General features: G+C 46.0%; 1 protein-coding gene across 12 annotated transcripts in view; it reads right to left on the minus strand.

Annotated features, from left to right (window-relative positions):
* The window catches only part of PIEZO2 (piezo type mechanosensitive ion channel component 2), a 474,768-nt gene extending 451,465 nt beyond the window's left edge, over positions 1–23,303 (minus strand). For all 12 annotated transcript variants that reach the window (XM_024235892.3, XM_063716831.1, XM_054538165.2 and 9 more), the window contains exon 1: positions 23,177–23,303. In XM_024235892.3, coding sequence (XP_024091660.3) covers positions 23,177–23,240 — 64 coding nt within the window. In that variant the 5' untranslated portion in view covers positions 23,241–23,303. The remainder of the gene's footprint in view (positions 1–23,176) is intronic.
* Between the last annotated feature and the right edge of the window lie 2,055 nt (positions 23,304–25,358).

Genomic DNA, 25,358 nt, shown 5'->3' on the forward strand with positions numbered 1-25,358 from the left:
GCCCTTCTTGAGCTGATAATTCAAAAAGTATGCGAATATGTTTTAAAAACTACGATGTGTCCGACAAAAGACAGTACTGTTAAGTCATCAGCATTGTTACAACACTTACAATATTGAATGTGGCATTTCAGCAATTTTAAAATCCAACTTTTGCCATTATCTGAAGATACTTGAGATAGGAAACAAGTCATTCCTATCACATATACAACTAGACCCCTCTGTTTAGCTGACAAAACGCGTGTTTAGTGCTAAGAGTCCAGCACACTTCATTACGTTGTTGGATTGTTTCCTCAATACATCTGCGGAAACCAAGACACACTCCATTCCAAATAAAGATTACCCTGCAGAGAAGAGCATCCTGGTTTTATGAAGTCCTGTTGTAAGCATAACGAAAGAGGAAAAGAAACTTCAAAGCCAGGATTGTGTAGCTCTATGCCAGGAAAAGAGTCTAGTTCAGGGCAGGACAACATTCCAGCCCCCACTGACAGCAACTCCGGATCCTCTCTCTGAGCAGTGCCAATTTTTCCAAAGTGTTTAGAGGTCCCTGCCAGCATTGGCTTTCATCAATTTGATTGTATGAAGTGGCTGAGTGAGTCTGAGATAAGACAGGGCAAGAGAAATACACAGAGAGTCATTCACACCTGCTAACTCAAGGGCTGCCAGGGCAGCTCTAGTGCCCAACGGTAGAGGAAGAACGGTGCCTACCAAAAGATGGACAGACAAGTAGCACGTGACTGTGGTTTTATCCAGAGTGTTGTCAAAGCATGCATAATAACTCCATTTATTTTCCCAAATACGTTAACTTTCAGTCTTTACTTACCCCTAGACCTGCCTTACAAGTAGAACATTGGGCAGTTCTGTCCATGCCACCAGAGGCCTGCAGCACAGGTAGCTGAGCCATATGGCCCCCCGCATAGAGACTGGTTGCTTTGGTTTAAAGTCTCTGCCTCACTTTTTTAAAGTCAATATTCCCAGTGGGTTCAACATGAAGTTTTTACTGTCACAGTTTTGTTTATTATTTTCCAGAAATTGGTTTTGGTGGTGAGGAATGATCTGTTATTTGCCCAGCATCACTCCCCTCTCTCCTTTCTGTTCACATGCAAGGACTCACCTCATTGCACTGCGCCAGCCTGAGCCCCCATGGCCACAGCGATGACTGTTCCATCCTACTGTCCCCTAGGCCTGGTAGAGGGCACTCCTCACACAGTCCTCTTCCCACCTTTAGTGCCAGTTTCTTGGTCATCTCCCACCATCATTCAAAATACTCCAGGGCGCACATGATCTGATGAACACCGTCAGCAATTTTTTTTATTCTGAGAACTACAGAGAAGCTGAACTATCTATGGTTTAAAGAGGATCTCAAGAGCAGGAGCCATGCCTTACATATTTTTTTTTTTGTATTCCCAGAATTGAGCCATCCTGATAGACCAGTAAATGTTTATTGAATGAATCAATGAAAGATCAACATCACAATAATAATTTATATTTATTAGATGCTTACTAATGCCAGGTACTGTGTAACAGTACCTGAAGTACATTAGTGTTTTTTTTTTAAAGCCCCGGTGACCCTATGAGGTAGTTACTTTTATTGCCTCCATTTTACAGGTGAGGAAACAGAGACTGAAATGAACGGAGGAATGAATGAACATGCTGGTGTCATTTCCATTGCTGTTGTGTGAACATTTAAGGCAATGCACTGAACTGCTGTGTGCTTACTACAGGCCAGGCCCTACTCAAGACACTGTGGGTACAGCAGGGAATAAGACGGAGAGTGGGAGCTTGTTTTCCTGGAACAAATGGTTTAGTTGGAGGAGAGAGAAGGAGGCAGGAGGCAGATATTACTAACCAAACTCACTAACATGAAAAAATTGAGACAGAGTAAGTCCTGGGGAGATGACAGAAGTGTGGTGTGACGGTGAGTGACCAGGATCGGGTGTTTGAGGGGTGCGGAAAGAGGTCCCTGAGTAGGTGACATTTAGGCTGAGATATAGGAGGAAATGCTCATCAGAGCACACAGCCACTGCAAAGGACTTAAAGCAAAAATAGTTGTATCTGAATGTGATGGTTAATACTGAGTGTCAACTTGATTGGATTGAAGGATACGAAGTATTGATCCTGGGTGTGTCTGGGAGGGTGTTGCCAAAAGAGATTACCATTTGAGACAGTGGGCTGGGGAAGGCAGACCCACCCTTAATCTGGTGGGCACAATCTAATCAGCAAATATAAAGAAGGTAGGAAAATGTGAAAAGGAGGGACAGGGCTAGTCTCCTAGTCTACATCTTTGTCCTGTGCTGAATGCTTCCTGCCCTCGAACATCAGGCTCCAAGTTCTTCAGTTTCAAGACTCAGACTGGCTCTTCTTGCTCCTCAGCTTGCAGAAAGCCTATTGTGGGACCTCGTGATCATGTAAGTTAATACTTAATAAACTCCCCTTTATATATATACATATATGTATGTGTATACATATGACATCTATATGTATATATGTTATATATGCATATATGTGTGTGTGTGTATATATATATATCCTATTAGTTCTGTCCCTCTAAGAGAACCCTAATACAGATTTTGGTATCAGGAGTGGTTCTAGAGGAACAGAATATTAAGGATGGAGTTCTTTCGTTGGTTTTGGGGTTTCTGGAGTTGGCTGCTTAGTATGATTAGACCTGAAAATGCTAAGGACTCTACTGCTAACAGTATGGAGAACACTAGTAGTCCTGGGCATGAACTGTTTAGAGAGTTACACAAAATAAATGCATTTGACACTCCTGATTCACCACCCATGACAGGCAAGGAGTTTAGTGACTCTATACCTAATACCTTTAACCATATGTGGAGAACCAAGGAACATAATGAAGCTGGTTGGTTGCTCCTAAGTTCAGTGGACAAAGTGATGAAAGAAAATGATGAACTCAGGGATTCTGTCTCCAGGCTTCAGAAGCACATACTGAGTCTCAAATCTGCTAAGATTGCCCTGAGTGAGAGTCTTATCTCCTGTAGAGAAAGAGCTGAAATTGTGGAAAAATAGACACAAGCTCTTATCATGAGAGTGGCTGACCTGCAACGAAAGATACATGCACAGCCCTGCCAGGTGGCTATTGTTAAAGTGAGGGCATTGATTGAAAAAGAATGGGACCCTGCAACTAGGAATGGGGATGTGTGGGAGGATGCTGATGAAGCTGAGGACACTGAGTTTGTAAACTCTAATGAAGCTTTTTTGCCAGAAGGAACAGCTTCCCCATCCCCAGTAGTGGCAACATCCCCTCCCGAACCACGAACCACACTGCCATCAGCCTTTCCCCTTTTGTCTGAGGAGATAAACCCTGTGCTGCCTGAGGCAACATTGATGGCCTCCCCTGAGGCAGTTTCCAGGCAAGATAATGTTGATTCTCCTCAGAAGCCTCCCCCAACACCTCTGTTTGCTTCTAGACCTATAAATAGACTAAAGTCCTGGCAGGTCCCTAAAGGTGAGGTTGAAAGTGTGACCCATGAGGAGGTGTGCTACACTCAAAAAGAACTGTTTGAGCTCTCTAATTTATATAAACAACAATCTGGAGAACAGGCCTGGGAATGGATATTAAGGGTGTGGGATAATGGTGGAAGGAACAAAGAGTTGGATCAGCCTGAATTTATTGATTTGGGTCCACTAAGTAAGGACTCTGCATTTAATGTTGCAGATCAGGGAGTTAAAAAAGGTTCTAATAGTTTATTTGCTTGGTTGGTTAAAATATGGATTAAAAGATGGCCCACTGTGAGCGAGCTGGAAATGCCTGATCTCCCTCAGTTTAATGTAGAGGAAGGGATCCAAAGGCTTAGGGAGATTGGGATCGTGGAGTGGATTAGTCACTTTAGACCTACGCATCCCAGCTGAGAGGGTCCAGAAGATATACCCTTGACCAATGCCTTGTGAAACAGATTTGTGAGGGCAGCACCTGCATCTTTGGAACCACAGTCACTCAACTACAAAACTTAAATACAATGAGAATAATTGTATCCCGAGGTGGCAGGGACCAAGTGGCAGCACTCAACTGTCAAAGGCAAGGTGGGCGTAGCTACCATAATGGACAGCAGAGGCAAAGCAGCAATCAGAATAGTCTCACTCGTGTACAGCTCTGGCATTGGCTAATTAATCATGGTGTTCCTAGAAGTGAAATTGATAGGAAGCCTACTGCATTCTTACTTATATTATACAAACAGAAAACTTCTAGGTCGAATGGACAAAAGACTAATTTGAATTATGAAAACAGAATCATAGCCCCTCAATCAATTTCCAGACTTGAGCCAGTTTAGGGACCCAGAACCCCTTGAATGAAGGGGAGGCTGGGGCCCCTTGAGGAAGAACTTCACTACATTACGGACAATATATGCAGTGAATCTTTCTCCCATTCTTCCCCAAGGAGACCTCCAGCCTTTTACCAGGCTAACTGTGCACTGAAGAAAGGGAAATGATCAGACATTTCAGGGACTACTGGTACTGGCTCTGACTGACGTTGGATCCAGGGGACCCAAAATGTCATCGTGGTACTTCAGTTAAAGTAGGGGCTTATGGAGGTCAGGTAATTAATGGAGTTTTAGCTCTGGGCTGACTTACAGTGGATCCAGTGGGTCCCCAGCCTCATCCTGTGGTCATTGCCCCAATGCCAGAATGCATAATTGACATAGACATACTCAGCAGCTGGCAGAACCCCCACATTGGCTCCCTGACTAGTAGGGTGAGGGCTACTATGGTGGGAAAGGTCAAATGAAGCCATTAGAGCCGCCACTACCTAGAAAAATAGTAAGTCAAAAACAACATCAAATCCCTGGAGGGACTGCAGTGATTAGTGCCACCATCAAGGACTTGAAAGACGCAGAGGTGGTGATTCCCACCACTTTCCAGTTCAACTCTCCCATTTGGCCTGTGCAGAAGACACATGGATCTTGGAGAATGACAGTGGATTATCGCAAGCTTAACCAAGTGGTAACTCCAACTGCAGCTGCTATACCAGATGTGGTTTCATTGCTTGAGCAAATTAACACATCTCCTGGTACCTGGTATGCAGCCATTGACTTGGCAAATGCCTTTGTCTCCATTCCTGTCCATATGGCCCACCAGAAGCAATTTGCCTTCAGCTGGCAAGGCCAGCAATATACCTTTACTGTCCTACCTCAGAGGTATATCAACTCTCCAGCTTTGTGTCATAAAATCTTATTCGGAGAGACCTTGATAGCTTTTCACTTCCACAAGATATCAAACTGGTCCATTACATTGATGATATTATGCTAACTGGATCCAGTAAGCAAGAAGTAGCAAACACACTGGACTTATTGGAGAGACATTTGCGTAGCAGAGGAGGGAAATAAATCCTACTAAACTTCAGGTAAAACTAAATTTCACCTCAGTAAAATTTCTAGAGGTCCAGTGGTGTGGGGCGTGTCTAGATATTCCTTTTAAGGTAAAGGACAAGTTGCTGCATTTGGCCCCTACTACAACCAAGAAAAAGAGGCACAAGGCCTGTTTGGATTTTGGAGGCAACATATTCCTCATTTGGGTGTGTTACTTCAGCCCATTTATCGCGTGACCTAAAAGGCTGCCAGTTTTGAGTGGGGTACAGAACAGGAGAAGGCTCTGCAACATGTCCAGGCTGCTGTATCACATGGACCAGCTGCTCTGCCACATGGACCATATGACCCAGCAGATCCAATGGTGTTTGAGGAGTCAGTGGCAGATATGGATGCTGTTTGGAGCCTTCGGCAGGCTCTATAGGTGAATCACAGCAAAGGCCTCTAGGATTTTGGAGCAAGGCCCTGCCACCTTCTGCAGATAACTACTCTCCTTTTGAGAGACAGCTCTTGGCCTGACACTGGACTTTGGTGGAAACTGAATGTCTGACTATCGGTCATGAAGTCACCATGCGACCTCAACTGCCTATCATGAACTGGGTGCTTTCTGACCCATCTAGCCATAAAGTGGGTCATGCACAGCAGCATTCCATCATCAGATGGAAGTGGTATATACATGATTGGGCTCGAGCAGGTCCTGAAGGCACAAGTAAGTTACATGAGAACGTGGCTCAAATGCCTATCATCTCCACCCCTGCCACCCTGTCTTCTCTCCCACAGCCTGCACCAATGGCCTCATGGGGAGTTCCCTATGATCAGGTGACAGAGACAGGGAAGACTAGGGCCTGGTTCACAGATAGTTCTGCACGATATGCAGGCACCATGTGAAAATAGACAGCTGCAGCACTACAGCTCCTTTCTAGGAAACCCTTGAAGGACAGCGGTGAAGGGAAATCTTTCCAGTGGGCAGAACTTCGAGCCGTGCACCTGGCTGTGCACGTTGCACGGAGGAAGAAATGGCCAGATGTGTGATTATATACTGATTAATGGGATGTAGCCAATGGTTTGGCTGGATGGTCAGGGACTTGGAAGAAGCATGATGGGAAAATTGGTGACAAAGAAACTTGGGGAAGAGGTGTGCGGATGGACCTTTCTCAGTGGTCAAAAACTGTGAAGATATTTGTATCCCATGTGAGTGCTCACCAATGGGTGACCTCAGTGGAGGAGGAGTTTAATAATGAAGCGGATAGGATGACCCGTTCTGTGGACACCACTCAGCCTCTTTCCCCAGCCATCCAATGGACCCATGAACAAAGGGGCCACGGTGGCAGGGATGGAGGTTACACATGGGCTCAGCAACAAGGACTTCCATTCACCAAGGCTGACCTGGCTACAGCCGCTGCTGAGTGCCCAATTTGCCAACAGCAGAGACCAATACTGAGCCCTCAATATGGCACCTTTCCTCAGGGTGATCAGCCAGCTACCTGGTGGCAGGTTGATTAAATTGGACCTCTTCCATCATGGAAAGAGCAGAGGTTTGTTCTCACTGGAATAGACACTTACTCTGTATATAAGTCTGCCTGTCCTGCATGCAATACTTCTGCCAAGATTACCATCCGTGGACTCACGGAATGCCTTATCCACCAACATGGTATTCCACACAGCACTGCCTCTGACCAAGGCACTCACTTTATGGCTAAAGAAGTGTGGCAGTGGGCTCATGCTCATGGAATCCAACATGGTCTTACCATGTTCCCCATCATTCTGAAGCAGGTGGATTGATAGAACGGTGGAATGGCCTTTTGAAGTCACAATTACAACACCAGCTAGGTAACAGTACTTTGCAGGGCTGGGGCAAAGTTCTCCAGAAGGCCATGTATGCTCTGAATCAAAATCCAATATATGGTACTGTTTCTCCCATAGCCAGGATTCATACGTCCGGGAATCAAGCGGTGGAAGTAGAAGTGGCACCACTCACCATCACCCCTAGTGATCCATTAGCAAAATTTTTGCTTCCTGTTCCCATGACATTACGTTCTGCTGGCCTAGAGGTCTTCGTTCCCGAGGAAGGAGCGCTGCCACCAGTAGACACAACAATGATTCCATTAAACTGGGAGTTAAGATTGCCACCTGGACACTTTGGGCTCCTCCTACCTTTAAGTCAACAGGCTAAGAAGGGAGTTATAGTGTTGGCTGGGGTGACTCACCCGGAATCACTGAGTCATCTCCAGCATGCATGGAATACAGGAGATCCATTAGGGCGTCTCTTAGTACTACCATGCTCTGTGATTAAGGTCAATGGGAAACTACAACAGCCCAAACCAGGCAGCACTGCAAATGACCCAACCTTCATTCCTGAAGGGTTTGGGTCACTCCATCAGGAAAAAAACCATGATCTGCTGAGATGCTTGCTGAAGGCAAAGGGAATACAGAATGGGTAGCAGAAGAAGGTAGTAATCAATACCATCCATGACCACGTGACCAGCTGCAGAAACAAGGACTGTAACTGTTATGCGTATTTCCTCCTTCTTTTGCTAAAAACATGTTTGTGCATGTATACACTTGTACTAAGAAAATCATTTTATTTCCTTTCTCCTTTATCATGTGACATAAGATTTACTGACTGCATATCAGCATTTAAGTATTGTTAACTTTATGTAATAGTATTTGGGTTGGGGATTGGCAGGTTTCCGGTTGTACGAGGGATAGTTGTATTATGGCAGGCATAATTATGACCTTATTATTGTCTTTATTTGAAGATCTCAGGAAATGTGTATGGGTTCAAGGTGACAAGGGGTAGACTTGTGATGGTTAATACTGAGTGTCAACTTGATTGGATTGAAGTATACAAAGAACTGATCCTGGGTATGTCTGTGTGGGTGTTGCCAAAAGAGATTAACATTGGAGTCAGTGGGCTGGGGAAGGCAGATCCACCCTTAATTTGGTGGGCACAATCTAATCAGCTGCCAGTAAATATAAAGCAGGCAGAAAAACGTGAAAAGGAGAGATGGGCCTAACCTCCCAGTCTATATCTTTGTCCTGTGCTGGATGCTTCCTGCCCTCAAATATCAGACTTCAAGTTCTTCAGTTTTGGGAGTTGGACTGGCTCTCCTTGCTCCTCAGCTTGCAGACAGTCTATTGTGGGACCTTGTGATCGCATAAGTTAATATTTAATAAACTCCTATATATATACACACTTAATAAACTCCTATGTATACACACACACACATATCATATTAGTTCTGTCCCTCTAAGAGAACCTTGACTAATACACTGAGTAACAAAAATAATTCCAGTGTGGTTAGAGGGTGCAAGAGCCAGGGGCTTTATAGGGCAAGTTAAGGATTTAGGGTTTGCTTTTTAAGTGCAACAAGAAAAGTGCTGGAGGGTTTAAGGCAGAGGAATATCTGACTTCAGTGTTGAAAAGACCCACGTGATCAGCACGTAGAGAAGGGACATTACAGAGGGATATGAAACACGAGGACCCTCAGGAGGCCACTGGCCATCCAGTGATGAGGCGGTGGGGGGGGGGGGGGATGCAGGATGCTGTGTGACTTACTTTAACTCCCTTGTTGGTTTTCCACTATGCTGCTGCTACACCTGCAAATGTGTGTAGCCTGGTTATTTTCTGGCATTCTACAGCTGCTGGAATGTCTAGTTTCTAAGACTGTTTCTCTCTTTTTGGCCACTTTGTTTTTCTAAAATAAAGAGTACAAACCAAAGTCCACAAACACACATAAGAAAAAGGCAGTCCCAATTGTCCTTCCCTCTCACGGCTGTGACAGTGACCACCCGTCAGCGCTGGCTTCAAGCTCACACCTGAAAAGTGAGATTTCTGGTCTTCTAAAAAGGCCCTCATCCCAAAATACACTCTTTTATTGTTCTATCTGGTAGTCTAAAAGTCTAGAATTTTCCAATGTGTGCTCCCAGGACATTAGTGCCAAGGGTAAGAAATAGGGGTTCTGTGGTCAGATAAGTTTGGAAAACCTGCACGTTGTACTAAACTCTTAGAAATTCACCATTTGCAGTAGACACTAAGCTCTGAACAGTCTTGCCATGTATAGCATTTAACTTTTAGCCCAGCATTTCTCAAAAAGACCTAATCATGAAACTCAGTATCCCACTGTCATAAATCACTGAATAAATAAAATAAAAAAAAATAAAAATGTTTCCCAACAGGAATTACATCACAAAATTCCAGGTGCTACATGGGAAGAAGGAACAAAGCATGATTTGGTGAAGAATGGAGAATCAAAAATCAGTGCCCAAGGGGGATCAGCACTGAACTACAGACACCATGGATAAGCTTTGAACCCTCTTATATTGACCCCCCGCCCCACCTATGGTGTTGTGTAATTGTTAAGGGGAAAGAAGAAATTAAGTAAGCCAAAAAAAATAATAATAATCTTTTCTTATGTTTCTATTAAGAAAAGAGATGGAGATGAAGTGCCAAGAATTGGGATGAGGAATACACAGATGGGAATATTTAGAGACTTTCAAAATAAGATTTCAAACAATTTTCAACCTCCCTTTGGGCAAGAGCCAAAACAGAAACCTAGAAAGCAGTAATGTCCAAAGCGATAACGAGATATGGACCAACTAAAACTCAGATATGAGTTCCTTTGATGTTGGAGAAAACAAACGCCAGGGCTATTTTAAGGTAGGAGAGGATAGGTGAATAAACATCTTGGATGACTACGATTCTGGTGGGGAATGTACAAGATCTCACTGCAGGGGTGCAGAAAAAATTGAGCAAAATCAGAGTATGATTTTAAAAAGCAACTGAAAGACAAAATCACCCGTGGCCTATTAAATCCACACTTCAAATATGCTCTTTTAAAGAAAATGCATTATATGCATATTCAAAGCTATAAAACATTACAGTTTGGCTCACGTTGCAAAGATTTATTTATTTATTTATTTATTTATTTATTTAGATGGAGTCTAGCTCTGTTGCCCAAGCTGGAGTGCAATGGTGTGATCTCAGCTCACTGTAACCTCTGCCTCCCGCGTTCAAGCAATACTCCTGCCTCAGTCTACAGAGTAGCTGGGACTACAGGTGTGTGCCATCACACCCAGCTAATTTTTATATTTTTAGTAGAAACAGGGTTTCACCATGTTGGCCAGCATGGTCTCAATCTCCTGACCTCGTGATCCGCCCACCTAGGCCTGCAAAGGTATTTTAAAAAGAGTTTGTTTGACTGGGATACTTCTTCTTCCTTGGGAGATTAGCACTGCATTTTCAACATAGATCCCAGAACTAGATTCCATTTGCAAATCTGAGTATGGATCTACTGGAATAAATAACCAACTGGTGTCATAAGGATAAGATAATATCTGACGTTTGTTTTCTTCTAAGTAATAACTTCGGGAAGATACATCCTTATTCTAAGGATAATTTGCTCAAAAAATTTTGATACCCAATTTAAGAAATGCTTTAGGGACTGTGTCACATCTTTTAAAATAACCTACATGGTGGGGAATTGTTGCATTTTGATGGTGGCTTTAATGTTTGAAAATAGCTCAAAATAGTGATAAGTGGAGACCAGTGAATGAGGCTGGGGCATCAGGCACTGGGTCAGAAATGCAGTATGGCTCTAAGGTGATGCAATGGCAACCACGATGATGCTTTGCAGCAAAACTGATCATGCTTTGAAAGTTATTGCTAAGAGGTTTGTGGTTGTTAATAAAAAATCCTAGGAGCTGGAGCCTTCTAGAAAACACTGGCTCACAAGAAACGAAGCCAATTTTATGAGGATCCCTCTTCTCATTGCCTTGTAATCTGACCTTTCATCTTCTCTTGTGACTGAGGGTGGGTTGCCAGAGGCTGTGTGCTATTGCAGCCTTGTCTGGCCTGCAATGCAAGCCTGGCTCCAGCTAAGAACATTTCTTTGCTTATCAGCTAGACTGATTTTGGGGCCCAAGGCCAACAGGAGTCAGGATTAACTAAGCATGAGCAACCTCTAATACTTAGTTTGAAAACCAGTGTTTAGTTTGATGAGAGGAAGGAGAGGGGTTGAAGAACAGGAAGCTCACACCCCCACAGCTAATGCTGGAGCCATGACAGCAACACCTGCATAGGGAGCACCAGTGTGAGTCTCTGACCTACACACACCTGAAGTGTTTGTGCAGCCTTCCCTTTCCTTTTGCGGATAATAGAATTATCTGAGATCTCATAAAGTCTACAATGTCAATGTAATATTGCAACTGATTACATTCAGTATTTTACTCAATATCTTTTTCTGACTCAAATCTTGTTTATATTGTCCTGTGTTCTTATATGATTGTTTAGCTTCAATTAATAACTATAACGTAGTTTGGTTTTCTTTAAAGGCATGTCTAGTAATAAGCTATGGGTGATGAAGCTCCTTTATTTCTGCAGATACAGAAAGCCAATTCGAATCTAAACATGCTCACACATCTTGTTCATGCTATTCCCATCACTGGTGTGCACAGTCTGCATGATTCTGTATTAGGAGCAGGTGAGGGAGGATCATCGAAATATTAGAAGCTCGAAGCCTAAACTAGAATGTCTCTCCTTCATAACCAACTGTTTTGTAAAATACTGAACCACATCTCTAACATGGTAAAAAAAATTATTGTTCTTAGCAGTTCCTAACCTTTCTTTGAGGGCAAGTTCTAAGTGTATGTACATATGATGGTTATTAAGGAGGCCAGAGCAATTTAGATATAAAAATTCTGGCATGTAGGTTAAAAAGCAGTGATTTATGGCCATACCTTTTAATATTAAAAAAGGCATGTGCAGAAATATTACCCTGAGAATTGTGAAAATATTTCTTAGCCCAGAACACCTCATTCTAGAGATGATGTAATTGAAAAACAGAGAGTTTCTGTAACTTGGCAAAGTCGCATAGCTCGTTATGAACAGGATCCAGATTTGTTCGTTAGACCCTCAAACCAGGGCCCTTTCCAACCTGAGTGCTGCCTAGATTCCCTAGCAGGGGTCCGTGTTCCTGCAGCAATGCCAAAGCCAGTGCTGCCCGGAAGGGACAGTCCAGGGAAAGCAGCAGGAGGGAGGTGGCAGGAGCAGGGACGGCCCAACTCTGCCCATCTCTCTAATTCACTTCCATGGTGCTTCAGTTCAAAATTACCACCTTGCTAAGGGTCTTCATCCTTCTTCCTTTTCCGCACCTGTGGCCAGACTGCTGCCCTAGAGGGTTTGACCACAAGAGAAAACAGATCGATTTGTGTGGTTCCAGGAGAGCTAAAAACATTTTTAAAAATAATATGCATTTCAAGGATGTGACTCAAGTTTTACCATCGTCAAACGGGTTTTTCCTTCTCTGTTCCCCTGCAAAGCAAGTAAAGGTGTTAATTGCCATCCTGATACAATTCACATTTATGAAAGTCACAGAATATACATTAGGTTGTTATAAATTTTATATTCAAAGACTTAAAAACCAATCGTTATAGGAAACTAGACCTAACTCTATTTTCAGACTTCTGAGATGTTCAAGAGAAAACAAAAATTAGTCAGTGAATGTTTTAGTCAATTGGTAAATATTTCTTCAGTGTTCCTGTGTATTATAGTCCTTGCTGGGTAGCTGAAGTGTAATGATCAGAGGTAATGTTCACAATTTGAAAAACCCACAATCCAAAAGATATGGTGTTTTTTTTGTTGTTGTTGCTGTTTTGTTTTTTGAGACCAAGCCTCATTCTGTAGCCCAAGCTGGAGTGTGGTGGCACAATCTCGGCTCACTGCAACCTCTGCCTCTGGGGCTCAAGCAATTCTCATGCCTCAGCCTCCCGAGTAGCTGGGACTACAGGCGCGTGCCACCTCACCCAGCTAATTTTTTGTATTTTAGTAGAGACGGGGTTTCCCCATGTTGCCCAGGATGGTCTCGAATTCCTGAGCTCAGGTGATCCACCCTCCTCAGCCTCCCAAAGTGCTCGGATTACAGGCGTGAGCCACCACATCCAGCTCAAAAGATGTTTTGAAATGGCTGCTATCTGTATATTGAGGAGTAAGTTCCGTGCTGGGGATATAAACAAGGACTATACAAGGTCCCTGAACCTACAGACACATGGAAGGAAAGACAGTGATCCTATAACTGAATACTAATACAACACTCTGTAATGAGTATGCAAAGTGGCGGATGAGCACAGAAGGAACAAATCCTTCTGCCTGGGAAGGAGAATTAAAGGAGAAAAGATGTCACATTGTTTCAAAGGTAACCATGAACCATAGCACAGAGGCTTTCTCATGTATCTGATTGGGGAGAAGAGAGCAAAGACAAGACCATTCTCAAGTTTCAACAGGTCATGTTCCAAAGCTTCTCGTAAGCTGATTGGTTCTCTAAATTATCTGCCCATTGAAACTGTGCTGCTTTCGATGAGAAGGAACTCACACTAGTCAATGTTTTACTCATAATCATGCCTAACTTCTGAGTCTGGAGCTATTCATAAAAGCAACTATTTATTGAGTATTACCGTATGTCAGGCACTGCTCAAAGCACTCTATAAGCACTGACATCTAAGGTTTGCAACGATCCTCTGAGCTATGTTCTATTATTATCTTGTTCCAGATGAAATATCTCAAAAACAGAGGTCAAACAATTTGAACAAGGTCACACAGCTGAATGACAGAGCCAAGATCAGTACTCAAATAATCTGGCGTTAGAGCTGGGCCTCTTAGTCAAGATGGTACATTTCACCTTGAACATCAGAACCATATAATGCAAATAAAAGGAGGAGGAAGAGAAAGAATTTTTGTATTGTTTCTGGTATGTAGAGCAGGCCCTGAGAAAAATGTGCTACTTTCTGTGTTGGAAGTCGTCTTGATAAACCCCTAATTGCCCAGTGATATTATGACGCCCTAAAAAATATGTGGGCATCTAGATCATACCCATACCCACAATGTAAATACTCTCTCTCCCATTTATTTAAAATGTCCATCCCATCCCACCTAGACGATGGGAGCAAATAAGCTATTTGACCTAATATGTGGGTAATAAATAGCCATTTTATCTTTCCACAGATATTTACACTTCAAATGAAGATACTTGTTACTCAAAGAAATGGGTTGGGAGAAGTAAAATAAAAATGTAATCAGCAGTGTAGTAGGGTCACCGGCCTCCCTCTCCTTTAAGGGGTTCTGGGACTCAAATCTGGGAAGTGATTGAGGGACCGTGACTCTTTCTTTTGGTATTTCAAGATAGACTTCTGTTCACTTGACCTAGAACTCTTCTGCTTATACAGATCGAGTCAGAATTCAGTAGACTGCCCATCGAGTTCTCTTCTAGGGACACCATGACCACCTACCCAATGCCGTAGGACTCTCAAGTCAGGCTGTTCAGATTGCTGCTTTGACTCCGCTGTTCCTCATGATGGCAACGAGCCCACCTGGTCTTTGGTGATCACATGGCCCCTGCCACCTGGGATCCAACCATCCCCACTGCAGTTAAGGACCCCCAGTCAGTGGCAGCAGCTTCCACTGCAATCTCTGACCTGCAGAGAAGAGCAGCCCCAGAGCTCTTCATGGACACCTGAGGCTCCCTTCACAAATTTTTTTCCCCACACTTGTGGTGAAAGTGTGTCCTCTGCACCCTCCCAAGGTGGATGAGCAGATCTTTTAAGATAAATCCACTGTAACATCCCAATCTCCCTAAGCCTTTGGATCCCTTCCACTACAGCATACCAAGGCAGCTCTGGCATTTCAACTTTGTTTAGTGTAGGCCACCTTTTGGTGCCTGTTTCCGCCACCAACCAAACTGTCAGAGCTCTTTCTAAGCCCTGGAGGTACAACACTGACCAGATCCAGTTTCACGTTCATTATTCCACACCCTAATATCCATTCCCACACACTTTCCTCTAATTTATGTCTAAATTAAGAAAATCATGTTATTTTGGAGTATAGATCTCATGGGTCATACTTTGTGCCTCATCTTTAGAAGCCTAGGGACTTGAGTCTAGCTAAGGTCTAGAAACAAAGATGGGTGTTAGTGCAGATCCTCAGAAAAAATGTCAGTGGTGTCTGAAAGGCACACTAAGGTACCTTCACCTACAGGAGGCATAGATGATACTGTTATTGCATGCTAATATCCACTCTCTGTCATGGCCACAGATCCACCTTTCCCATTTTAGCTGAGCACATTATCCACCAAAATAAGAACGACATTTCCCAGCTTCCTTTACAGTAAGGTAGGTAGAGAAGATTACTAAACTCAGGCTAACCGGATGTGAGCAGAAGTGATTCTTGCAGCTTCCTGGCTGTACCCACAGAGGGTGGGGAAGGAGTGTTCCTTCTGCATCTGCTACCTCCAGCCTTCAGCTTGATGTGGACACGGTAACAGGCTGTCTTGAACCATGCAGATGAGTGCCACCCATGTGGGATAGAAGAGCACGGCTGCAGCCCTGGGAAACTTCATTAAGCAGAGTTAATATACCTGCTCCAATCACCTACATCTTGATTATCGGGGAGAGAGACTAAGTTTGTCTTATCTAAGCATCATTACGCTGAGAAAGCTACATGGAAAAGAGAACTCAAGAAGAACAGAATTGTCTTTGCTTAGAACTGGCTGACAGGGCCTTCTATCAACTGGAGAAAAGAGCCTATTTGCTGCCAGTCAGGACTACAAGCCTGTTGGGCTAATGACCAAGTGGTGTATTTAAGGGAGAATGGTAACAATGGATTGACTGGTTTGACCAAGGTTAAAGCTGGAATGTAATTGCCCACTGAGAAAAGCCCCAACTATGCTTCTGGGAAGAAGATTCTGGGGGGCTTAGGGCAGGGGAAGGCATATCTGGCACCACACAGGGTAAAGATGGAATGAGGCCAAGAGGCCAGGTTGGAGACTTGAGGTTCCACATGCTGCGGGGCGCACAGGATGTAGAGCCATGCAACACATATGTGGACCAAGATGAAAACTTAAGGGCAAAACTTAGAGGTGTGCCCTTGAATGAGGTGCTTGGTGTGGACAGCACCTGCACCCAAGGCAGCAGTGGCACCCACAGTCTCGTCACAAATGGGCAGGCTAAGGAGCAGACGGACGGCTTGTTCACTTGACGTAGAACTCTTCTGAGCACACCAGAGAAGGCCCCGGGCAGACAGGATGCTTGGTGTTGACCAAGTTGAATCTGAAGTGGGATGGAGAGTTCACAGTTGGCAACAATACTGAGGCGACAATAACCTGAGTTTGGGTTGCAGAATGAAATCACTCCCAAAGAGAGCAGTGAAGGTCTCAGCAAAAGCTTCCCCCTCCAGGTGACTGGTGAAATGGCCACAGAAAGCCTAAGTAGTTTCTGCAGAACTAACCTCATAGATAGACCAAATCCATTCCTTTTTTTATAAAATATATTTATAATTTGCAAGTTCATATACAAAAGGAGTTTAAATATGTCCATCCACAATATCCTAGTTTAATGCAGAATTGTGCCCAAATGGTACAGCACAAAAGGGGAATTTAAAAACAGCAAGTCAGAATCAGAAAACTTCACCATCCTATATGATAAAGCAAGGCAAATAAAAATTATATGTATATGCTGCAGGTGCAATTAAAACATTTTATAAGCTGGTAACTGTTACATATATTTTCTTTTAAAAACCCAACAACACATTGAAAAAATGTAAAGCTATACGTTGCTCTTAAATTTTAAAAATAATTTAGCTAAATGTTCTATGCCTATTAGATAATTACTAGACAGTTAAGAAATTATGAAATTATTAGAAACTGTGTGTCTGACGGGCTTTTCACGATGTTGAGTATGTACTTGTCATCATTTTGATTTTGCCACGTCCTAGACAGGTCTGGAAGGTCAAGTGGAAGCTCTGAGGAATATGACAAACCTCGACTGACAGCCAAACATTTAAAAAATGTTTTCCAGGCCAGGCACAGTGGCTCACACCTGTAATCCCAGTACTTTGGGAGGCCAAGGCAGGAGGATCACTTGAAGTCAGGAGTTCAAAACCAGCCTGGCCAACATGGTGAAACCCCGTCTCTACTAAAAATACAAAAAATTAGTGGACTGGGGTGGTGCACGCCTGTAATCCCAGCTACTCGGAAGGCTCAGGCAGAAGAATCGCTTGAACCCCAGAGGTGGAGGCTGCAGTGGGCCGAGATTGCGCCACTGCACTGCAGCCTAGGCATCAAGAGTGAGATTATCTCAAAAAAAAAAAAAAAGAGGACCAGGCACGGTGGCTCACACCTGTAATCCCAGCACTTTGAGAGGCCGAGGTGGGGGGAATCATGAGGTCAGGAGATTGAGACCATCCTGGCTAACATGGTGAAACCCCGTCTCTACTAAAAATACAAAAAATTAGCTGGGTGTGGTGGCACGCACCTGTAGTCCCAGCTACTTGGGTGGCTGAGACAGGAGAACGGCATGAACCTGGGAGGCGGAGCTTGCAGTGAGCCGAGATCGCGCCACAGCACTCCAGCCTGGGCGACAGAGCAAGACTCTGTCTCAAAAAAAAGGAAAAAGAAAAAGAAAAAGTTTTCCAATATTTTTGTTTTTGGCCTCAGTTCAATGGGATTTTTTTTTGACTGATTCCATGTCCTCTAGACAACTGTTTAAATCAAAAATCTTATAAGCTGTAATGTTGTAGATTATACACATGGTATCATCATATTGTTCTTCATCAATTGTTCTTCAATATCCAGATGGCTTATGCTATTCTAAGTTCTCCTGAATATTTATGCAAAAAAGCATATTATACACATCATTACTACGTAACTTCACATACAATTAACTGTTAGTAGCACAAGGACCCAAAAGGAAAATGACATGTTAGAAATAAAATCACATTAAATAAAGACTACAAAAATGATGCTGAAAGACAAAAGCAAACATCAGTATTGTTCTAGTGAGAACAATATGTAATTGTTCTAAATATTGTTTTTAAGTCCTATTACTTAATCAGAAGAACGCAACTGCAGATTTGGAATATTGAGTAAAACTGGTAAGAAAAATCCTGAGAATTAAAAATCTCTAACACACACACACACACACACACACACACACACACACTCTCTCTCTCTCTCTCTCTCCCTCTCTCTCACATAATTTGGCTCTAGGAAGGCACTAAGTTGCCTTCCCGTGAATCCCACATCCTCAGATAAGCCTTCTCCTGGCTCATGCTCTTACCTCCTAGTCTGTTAATTTTGACTGAGACATCACCTGAGCATTCTGCTCTCTGCTCATCTTCATAAAGGTAAGGCAGCACCTGCTGTGTGTCAGGCTTTATACAAGGTGTGCTGTGCACACTATCTCACAACCATGCATGTAATTCGTGAGTGTTAAAAGCAAAACAAAACCATAATAGAATATGTTATTTACCATTTTACAGAAAGAAAAGAGAAACAAACAAAAGGAACTCCACAATCACACAGTGAAGGACAGAGCCATGATGTCAATGAGAGTCTCTTAAACTGCCCAGTGGCAACACCATCCTCCCTCAAAGGTGAAGTCCAAAGCCATCTGCTTATCTCTGACTACGAACAAACACACATCGCCCATAAAGAAACACACACACTTACAAAGCAACAGGATGGACACATAGCTCCAGCACCCACAGCTCAAGAGACAACATGCTCATGCCCGTCGGTGTGGATGAAATATTTTATTTTAGAAATAAGCTCTAAATTTCCAATCCTTTCCACTGTTCCTTTTTTCATTTCTGAACTTAATAAATAGTATCTACTTATATAAGGCTGAGAAAGCGTGACAGAAAAGCAAGTTACTTTATTAAATGCCTTCCATGAATCGTTTGGCAGCTGCAGCCACCTACCACTGAGAGCTACAGCCACTGCAAATAGGGGAGGCCAATGCTGATCACATAAACATTAGCTCCATTTGTAATTCTTGGACTGTGTGGAAGTATGATTTCAAAATGATATATGTTACACAGGAAAATACATCATGCTATAAAGAGAAAATTATGATTAGATAGCCATATCTAATATATTTCAAAAGTGAGCCCAAATTTTTACTCACACTTTAACCCAACTATCCTTAAAGGAAGTTTTAGAGATTCTTTCTGGATTGGAATATTGTTTTTCAGAGCACTAGTTGATTGGTTGATTCTTGTTTGTGGGACACAGTCCCCTTTTCTGCTCTGCTCTTTCCTAAGCTCTGATTGCCTGTTTTAGGGGACAGGCAGCCATGGTCTCTAATCCCCTGTTCTCCCAAGCGAGGCTTCCCCTTTTCCTCCCCCTGAAAATGTGTAAGTCATTTCTTCCAGGCAAGACATCAGGGAACTCCAGGCAACACTGAGCAAGATGGAATAAATGGTCAGGACCATGAATTAAAAACAAATACACCAGTGCATTCTTGACTCTGAAAAAATCTCAAATCATATACCTAAAGATGGGTGGTATAGTAGAATCATGTTAAAAGAAACTAAATGTAAAATATTTGTAAAATGTTCAATAATTATGTTATAATTATTAGAGATTGCATAATATGGAAAGTCTTTACCTTTTTGTGTATTATGTGTAAGAAAAAAATCAGATGACTTAGCAAATAGTCACAGATAATTTGGGAAATAAAGTTTTTGGTGGCTATGACTATATGCATATCCATCATTGGATGTTCATTTTGGATGGTAAATAACATATTCTATTATGGTTTTGTTTTGCTTTTAACACTCACGAATCACATAACATCTACATTGAAGAGACCTGATTTCACTTATCACTTCTCTTAAAATTTCTCTTACAGGGAAAAAGAAAAAAAATCTGTAACCATTATATTAAACACAATAGCAGTTAATTTTTAACATCTATCATTAAGTAAAAAGTCTAGGAATCTCTGTGCAGGAAAATTTCAACATCAGTGTTAGAGAAATGAGTTTAAAGGAAAATATGTAAGCTTCTGCAAAGGCTTACCTTTGAAGGCTGCTTTTTCCAGATATAAAAATAGATGGCTAAAATGTAAAATCGATTCTAATGGCAAGCAGACCTTTGCGCTCACTATGTGCAGGAGAGAAACCTGAATATTTGACTTAGTAGCACCTTGGGAGTAGGCAGACCTGAACCCTCCAATAACCTTGGAAATCTCCACTTCTTGCAGAAAAGAATCAAATGCTCAAATAAGGTGGCATATCTGCTCAGCCCTCTTTCATCCCTGTAAGTAAGTATCATGATTAGAAGATGTCAATAATTTTCCAGAATGCAGGTTATCTTTTCTAAGCACCCAACACGTGAGGGGGTCACTAGGGTCAGGTCTCCCAGGGAGCTCAGGCTCTCTTCCAGCCAGGGGCCAGTCCACCTCCTCTGCTTTCTCCTGGATGAGGCTTTTCCTAGCGCAGGGGAAAGCAACAGGTTCCAGGCTGAGCAAGGGGGACCACTACCTTCTAACCCCCCACACACTCATACTCACACTCACACATACTCATAACACATGTGCACACTCACACTTATGCACTCAAACTCACATTCACACAAACTCTTACACAGTCATGCACACACTGGCACACCCAGGTTAGTCTCCCTGAACCCAGAGAGGTGTGGGAGTCCTGAAGAATGAGTTGGACAAAGAAGGCAGCCCCAGAATCTCCTGGGCAGACTCAGCTGTCCCCCAGGGAGGACGCAGTTTGCATGTTGGCCAAGGTTACTATCTTGTCGCCCCTGGAAGCCCAGCTCCTCCCAAAAAGTCCAGGATCAAAGTGGACTCAGGCAGCCGGAGCCCCCAGCCTGCCCTGGGGCACAAGCCAGCCAGCAGGAGGTGAACAGTGTGCGGGCACCACAGAAGAAGCTCGGTGGGGGTCCCAGTGGGGAGAGGCAGGGCTGAGTCCATACCCCAGTCCCCCCACCTCCACCCTGGCTGCGAGTCACCACCCCAAGCCCCTGTGGCCAGCAACCCAAGCTGGGAGTGCTGTGAGCCAGGCCAGCTCCCCTTGAGAGGGCAGAGTACTACAGCCCTACTGAAGGAGTTTTTAGCATAGGCCACCAACCTTTAGTAGGACTGACAGGGCCCCAACCCCAGCATCCACGGGGCTTGGAGGCAGGTGAGCTGAGTCCAGGGAGCCCAACCTGCAAGAGCCTATGCTCAGGGCAAGGTCGCAGGCAATCGCTGCTGACACTTCGTTCCGCCACTGGTGCCAAGTCACAGAGTGGACCGAGCTGGCTGCAGGGAACCACCTGCCTAACTCTTCCAACAGTCACAGTGAGCTGCTGTCCCTTGGAGAACGGGACGGGGGATGAGGAAGAGGGTGTCCATCCTCCAGGAACAGTGAGTGGGGAGGAGGACGGTGGATAGAGGGACTGGGAGGGAGCAGAGAGGCCTTTAACCTTAGTGCCACTCCCCAGGACCCCTCCCCGGTCTGCACTGAGGACCATAAATCACGCTTCATGCTAAAAGCCCCTTGTTAACTCGGTCACTAGCTTCCAATTCACAAATAGTAAATGTGCCAGGCACAGTGCCAAGCGCTTAGGATACAGAGATGATCCCTGAGCAGTGACACCCTCTGTGTGTAAGGCACCTGAAGAATCCCTTTCCCAAATCGTTTTTCAAGCTGCGGGGAGAGAGGTGCATATCCGCTCTGTGGAAACTTAGCTCTTCATCTATGCGAGTGAGACTACACCCCTGCAAAATGGAAACTCAAACTGCAAAGTAGAGAACGAGGCCAGCATCCACCCGCGGGTACCCTCCTGCTGCCCAGGGACCCCGCCTGGCCACACCTTCCCTCCACTCGGAGCGCCTTTCTGGGTTTTCCGCTGAGGTTTGTTGAAAAGACGCCTCCCAGATTCTCCACTCACGAAGTGTGTTACAAAAACTCTCCCGGCAACTGTCCTGACCCTTACCAATCACGCTACAGCCCCCATTCGATTGCTTGCACAAAGAAAACATTTAACACAGGTGTGATCAACCTCTGGCAAGATGCAGAGTCATCAACCTCGGTCAAGATGCAAAAAGGTGGCCTTTTCCGCGAAGGCCACGCCCTCTGTAAATAGTTACTACTTGGTGAAAAGCGCTCTTCCTTCCTGGCTCTTGTTGGTGAGAGGGAGAGCAAGGAACCAGGGCCCGGCATTCTTAGGAGAGGAATTCAGTATCACAGGCACTGCCTGTTTGAGGAGAAGCTCAGAAACGGTCCGACTCCCAGAACGCAGCACCCAGTTGCTTTGCACGCCAGGCCAGTCCTGGGGAAACGGTGCAATGCTTGTCTGGGCGTCGAGGAGGCTCCCTTGCGGTCCTCCCTGAGCCCTTGCCAGTCCCAAGGAGTTCCAAACCTGCTTTCTAACCCTTTAAAATCTGGAGAGGGCGGCCGCTGGGAGGCGGGACTAGGTGTTGGGGGTCTATAGCCTTAGCATCCAGTACTTTTGTAGTAGCGGCTTTTGTGGAGGTTTAAAAAAATAAGTAAGAAACGTCAAGGCACTGTCTCCCTATACCTCGTACCTCTTTTTCTTTTTTGAATGACTGGAGTCCTTCACTTCTTCCTTCACGGTTGCTGGGATTTGGGGTCTGGGAGAGATGGCCTCTGGGCCGTCTGGACGCACAGCATGCTGTGCTTGCAGGGTCACTGGGGCAAGGGGCTCAGGTAGGAGCCTGACTGTACCTACGATGGGGACGCAAGCGCCTTCCAGCCACAGCAATGGCCATCCTTAGTGCACAAGTCAGTACTCCACGAAAGAAAATCCACGTGTAACTAAATTCAACATAAACAGTTTCCAGCACATGCCCATCCCGAGCATCCGGTTAAGAGATACCCCGATCGCGCGCCCCAGAGTGGGAAGTGAGACAGCCAGGCTGTGCACCAGGGACAGCGCGCGTCTGACGCCGCTGGCCTCCCGAATCGAACCCCAGAGCACCAGAGCCCTTCACTTTGTTAAGAAGTCCCCCACCCAGGCGCCCCCCTCGTCCTCCTCAAGTGCTCTCGGAGAGCGGACCAGACTCACCTACTGCCAGGCAGATGGGCAGCAGCAGCCTGAAGATGAGTCCGCACACCACTTCCGAGGCCATCGCGTCGGTCCGGCGAGTCGGAGCAGAGGGGGCGAGGCTCGAGGGTCCCTAGGAGTGGTGGGACGCAAGGCCCATGCCCATCTATGGCCTTTCGCCGCCGGCAGCTCGCAGCCACCCGAGCATCGCCTCGGCGCGGGCCGCGACGCTCTCCGCCCCGAGGGCGCGCTCCCGGGGCTCTTGGCCGCCCCTCGCCCACCGGGCTCTGGGTAGCCCCTCACCAGGTTCTTGGCGGCCACCTAGCCCGGCGCCCGACCCCCTGCGGCCGGCCCATGAAGTGTGAATCCTGGATCCGGCAGCGGCGGCGGCTTCTTCAGGGGTAGCTGATGCTGGGGCCTTGGAGAGGGACGCTTTGGGAGGGTCCTGGGAGGCGGCGCGGAGAGCAAAGCGGGCAAGAAGGGCGTGCTGTGCTCCCGCCTGGCTCCTGGGGCGTCGTTCGGGCGCGGCCGGGTAGTTTTCTACTTGGAAGCCCCTCTGGAGCCACCGCGTCTCCTTTGCCCGGCCTCGTCTCCGCTGCCCACGCAGGCTGCCGCGCTCTGGCCTCTGCCCCGGCTCTCTGAGCTGCCCGGCGGGCTCCGAGTCTCGCCCTCCAGCCCCCAGGCGGCCCGCGGCGGATCCCCAAGCGGCAGCGCAGCTCAGCCCCTGCGCCCCCCAGCTTCGGGCCGGAGAGACCGGGGTGGGAGCTGCCAGGCGCGCAGAACCATCCCCGCCACCACGGGGCTCGCCTTGTGGGTCTGGTCCGCGGGCGGCGCTGCGAGTCCCTCCCTCACTCGAAGGAACGGCGCGAGCGTGGGGAGAAATGGAGACCAGAGCGCATATCGGGTGAGTGGGTCTCTCACTCCCTCCTCCACCGCCTCAATTTAAAACTCAAGAGAAAAACCAGCGCCGTCCCGTCGCCCAGCGCGACCACCGCCCGCCGCCTCGCAGCCTCGCCCTCGCGGCGCAGCCGGGGCTCCCCGGCGGCGCGCGCTTCTCCACCTTCAATGAAACTTTCGAAGCCCTCACTCGGGGACGGGCGTGTCCCCCGGCCAATAGGATGGCGGCTCCGGGGCCTGCGCGCGCGGAGCCCGCCCCTGAGCGGCTGGGGAAGTGAGAGCCTTGCACCGGCACGGAGGGTAAGCCTCCACCCGCTGCTCCCGCGCCTGGGAGAGACCCGGCCTGGTCTGCCAGGTGGGCTGCGCGCCTTGGCTCGCCCTCCGCGGGCACTCCTGCCCCACTGGCTCCCGCAGCCCCGCGGCTCTGCGCGGTCCTGTCATTCCGGTGGTGCACCCTGGCATCCAGTCCACCCGGCCGGGCCCTGAGCTTGCCCAAACCCAGGGAACCGTTTAAGGTCCGAGGGAAACGCACAGGCCCGGCAGGAGAGGAGCCGGGGGCTTGAACAGTGCTGTGCGACCCCGACTTCTGCTGGGTCCACAGGTCCACACTGGCATTAAGAAGAATAGAGGCGAATTCATCTACACCATTGACCCTGCCCATATTTCACATAGCAAGAACTTGCCATTCTGAATGGACTCTGGGAAATCCCGGGTCTTCCCCAACAGATATGCACCCACTTTGTGCATTTGGGGGAACTCTCCGTTTTCACCTCAGTTTTGCTCCTTGCTTGTCGTGGCTCTGGGGCAAGAGAGCGTTGGCACTGAGACTATTCTCCGTTTCTCCTAGTGCACTCCTTTTTGTCTGTTCTAGGCAAGATCTAGAGAAATCTGGCTCTAGCTGGGAGACTGCAGTGTGCCTGGGTCTTTTATTTAACTGTTATCCAAGAGTGGAGGAGACTTGCTAGAGCACAGTAGGGGTCTTTCCGGACATGGAGGAAGAGGCTGTTAGCATCTTTAGAGAGGACTATTCAGGACTGGCATTCCATCAGGAGGACACACTGGGAAGGAGCTGGCTTCCCTTCCGCATCTACATTCCTGGCTTGCATTAGTTGGAGGAGATGGAGCAGTGAGCTGATGAAAAACATGCAAACCCCCGTCTTTTTAGCCGTTTGAAACACTTTTGTGGACATCCCTTTTTTGAGACAGGGTAAGCTTGTGGTTTGAGCTCAGGTGCCTTCACGAATTCTCTGAGAATTACAGAGAAACTATGAACCATTGCTTTTTGAATGAAGACTCAACACAGTTG

The sequence above is a fragment of the Pongo abelii genome, chromosome 17, assembly GCF_028885655.2.
Source record: "Pongo abelii isolate AG06213 chromosome 17, NHGRI_mPonAbe1-v2.0_pri, whole genome shotgun sequence".
Lineage (NCBI taxonomy): Eukaryota > Metazoa > Chordata > Mammalia > Primates > Hominidae > Pongo > Pongo abelii.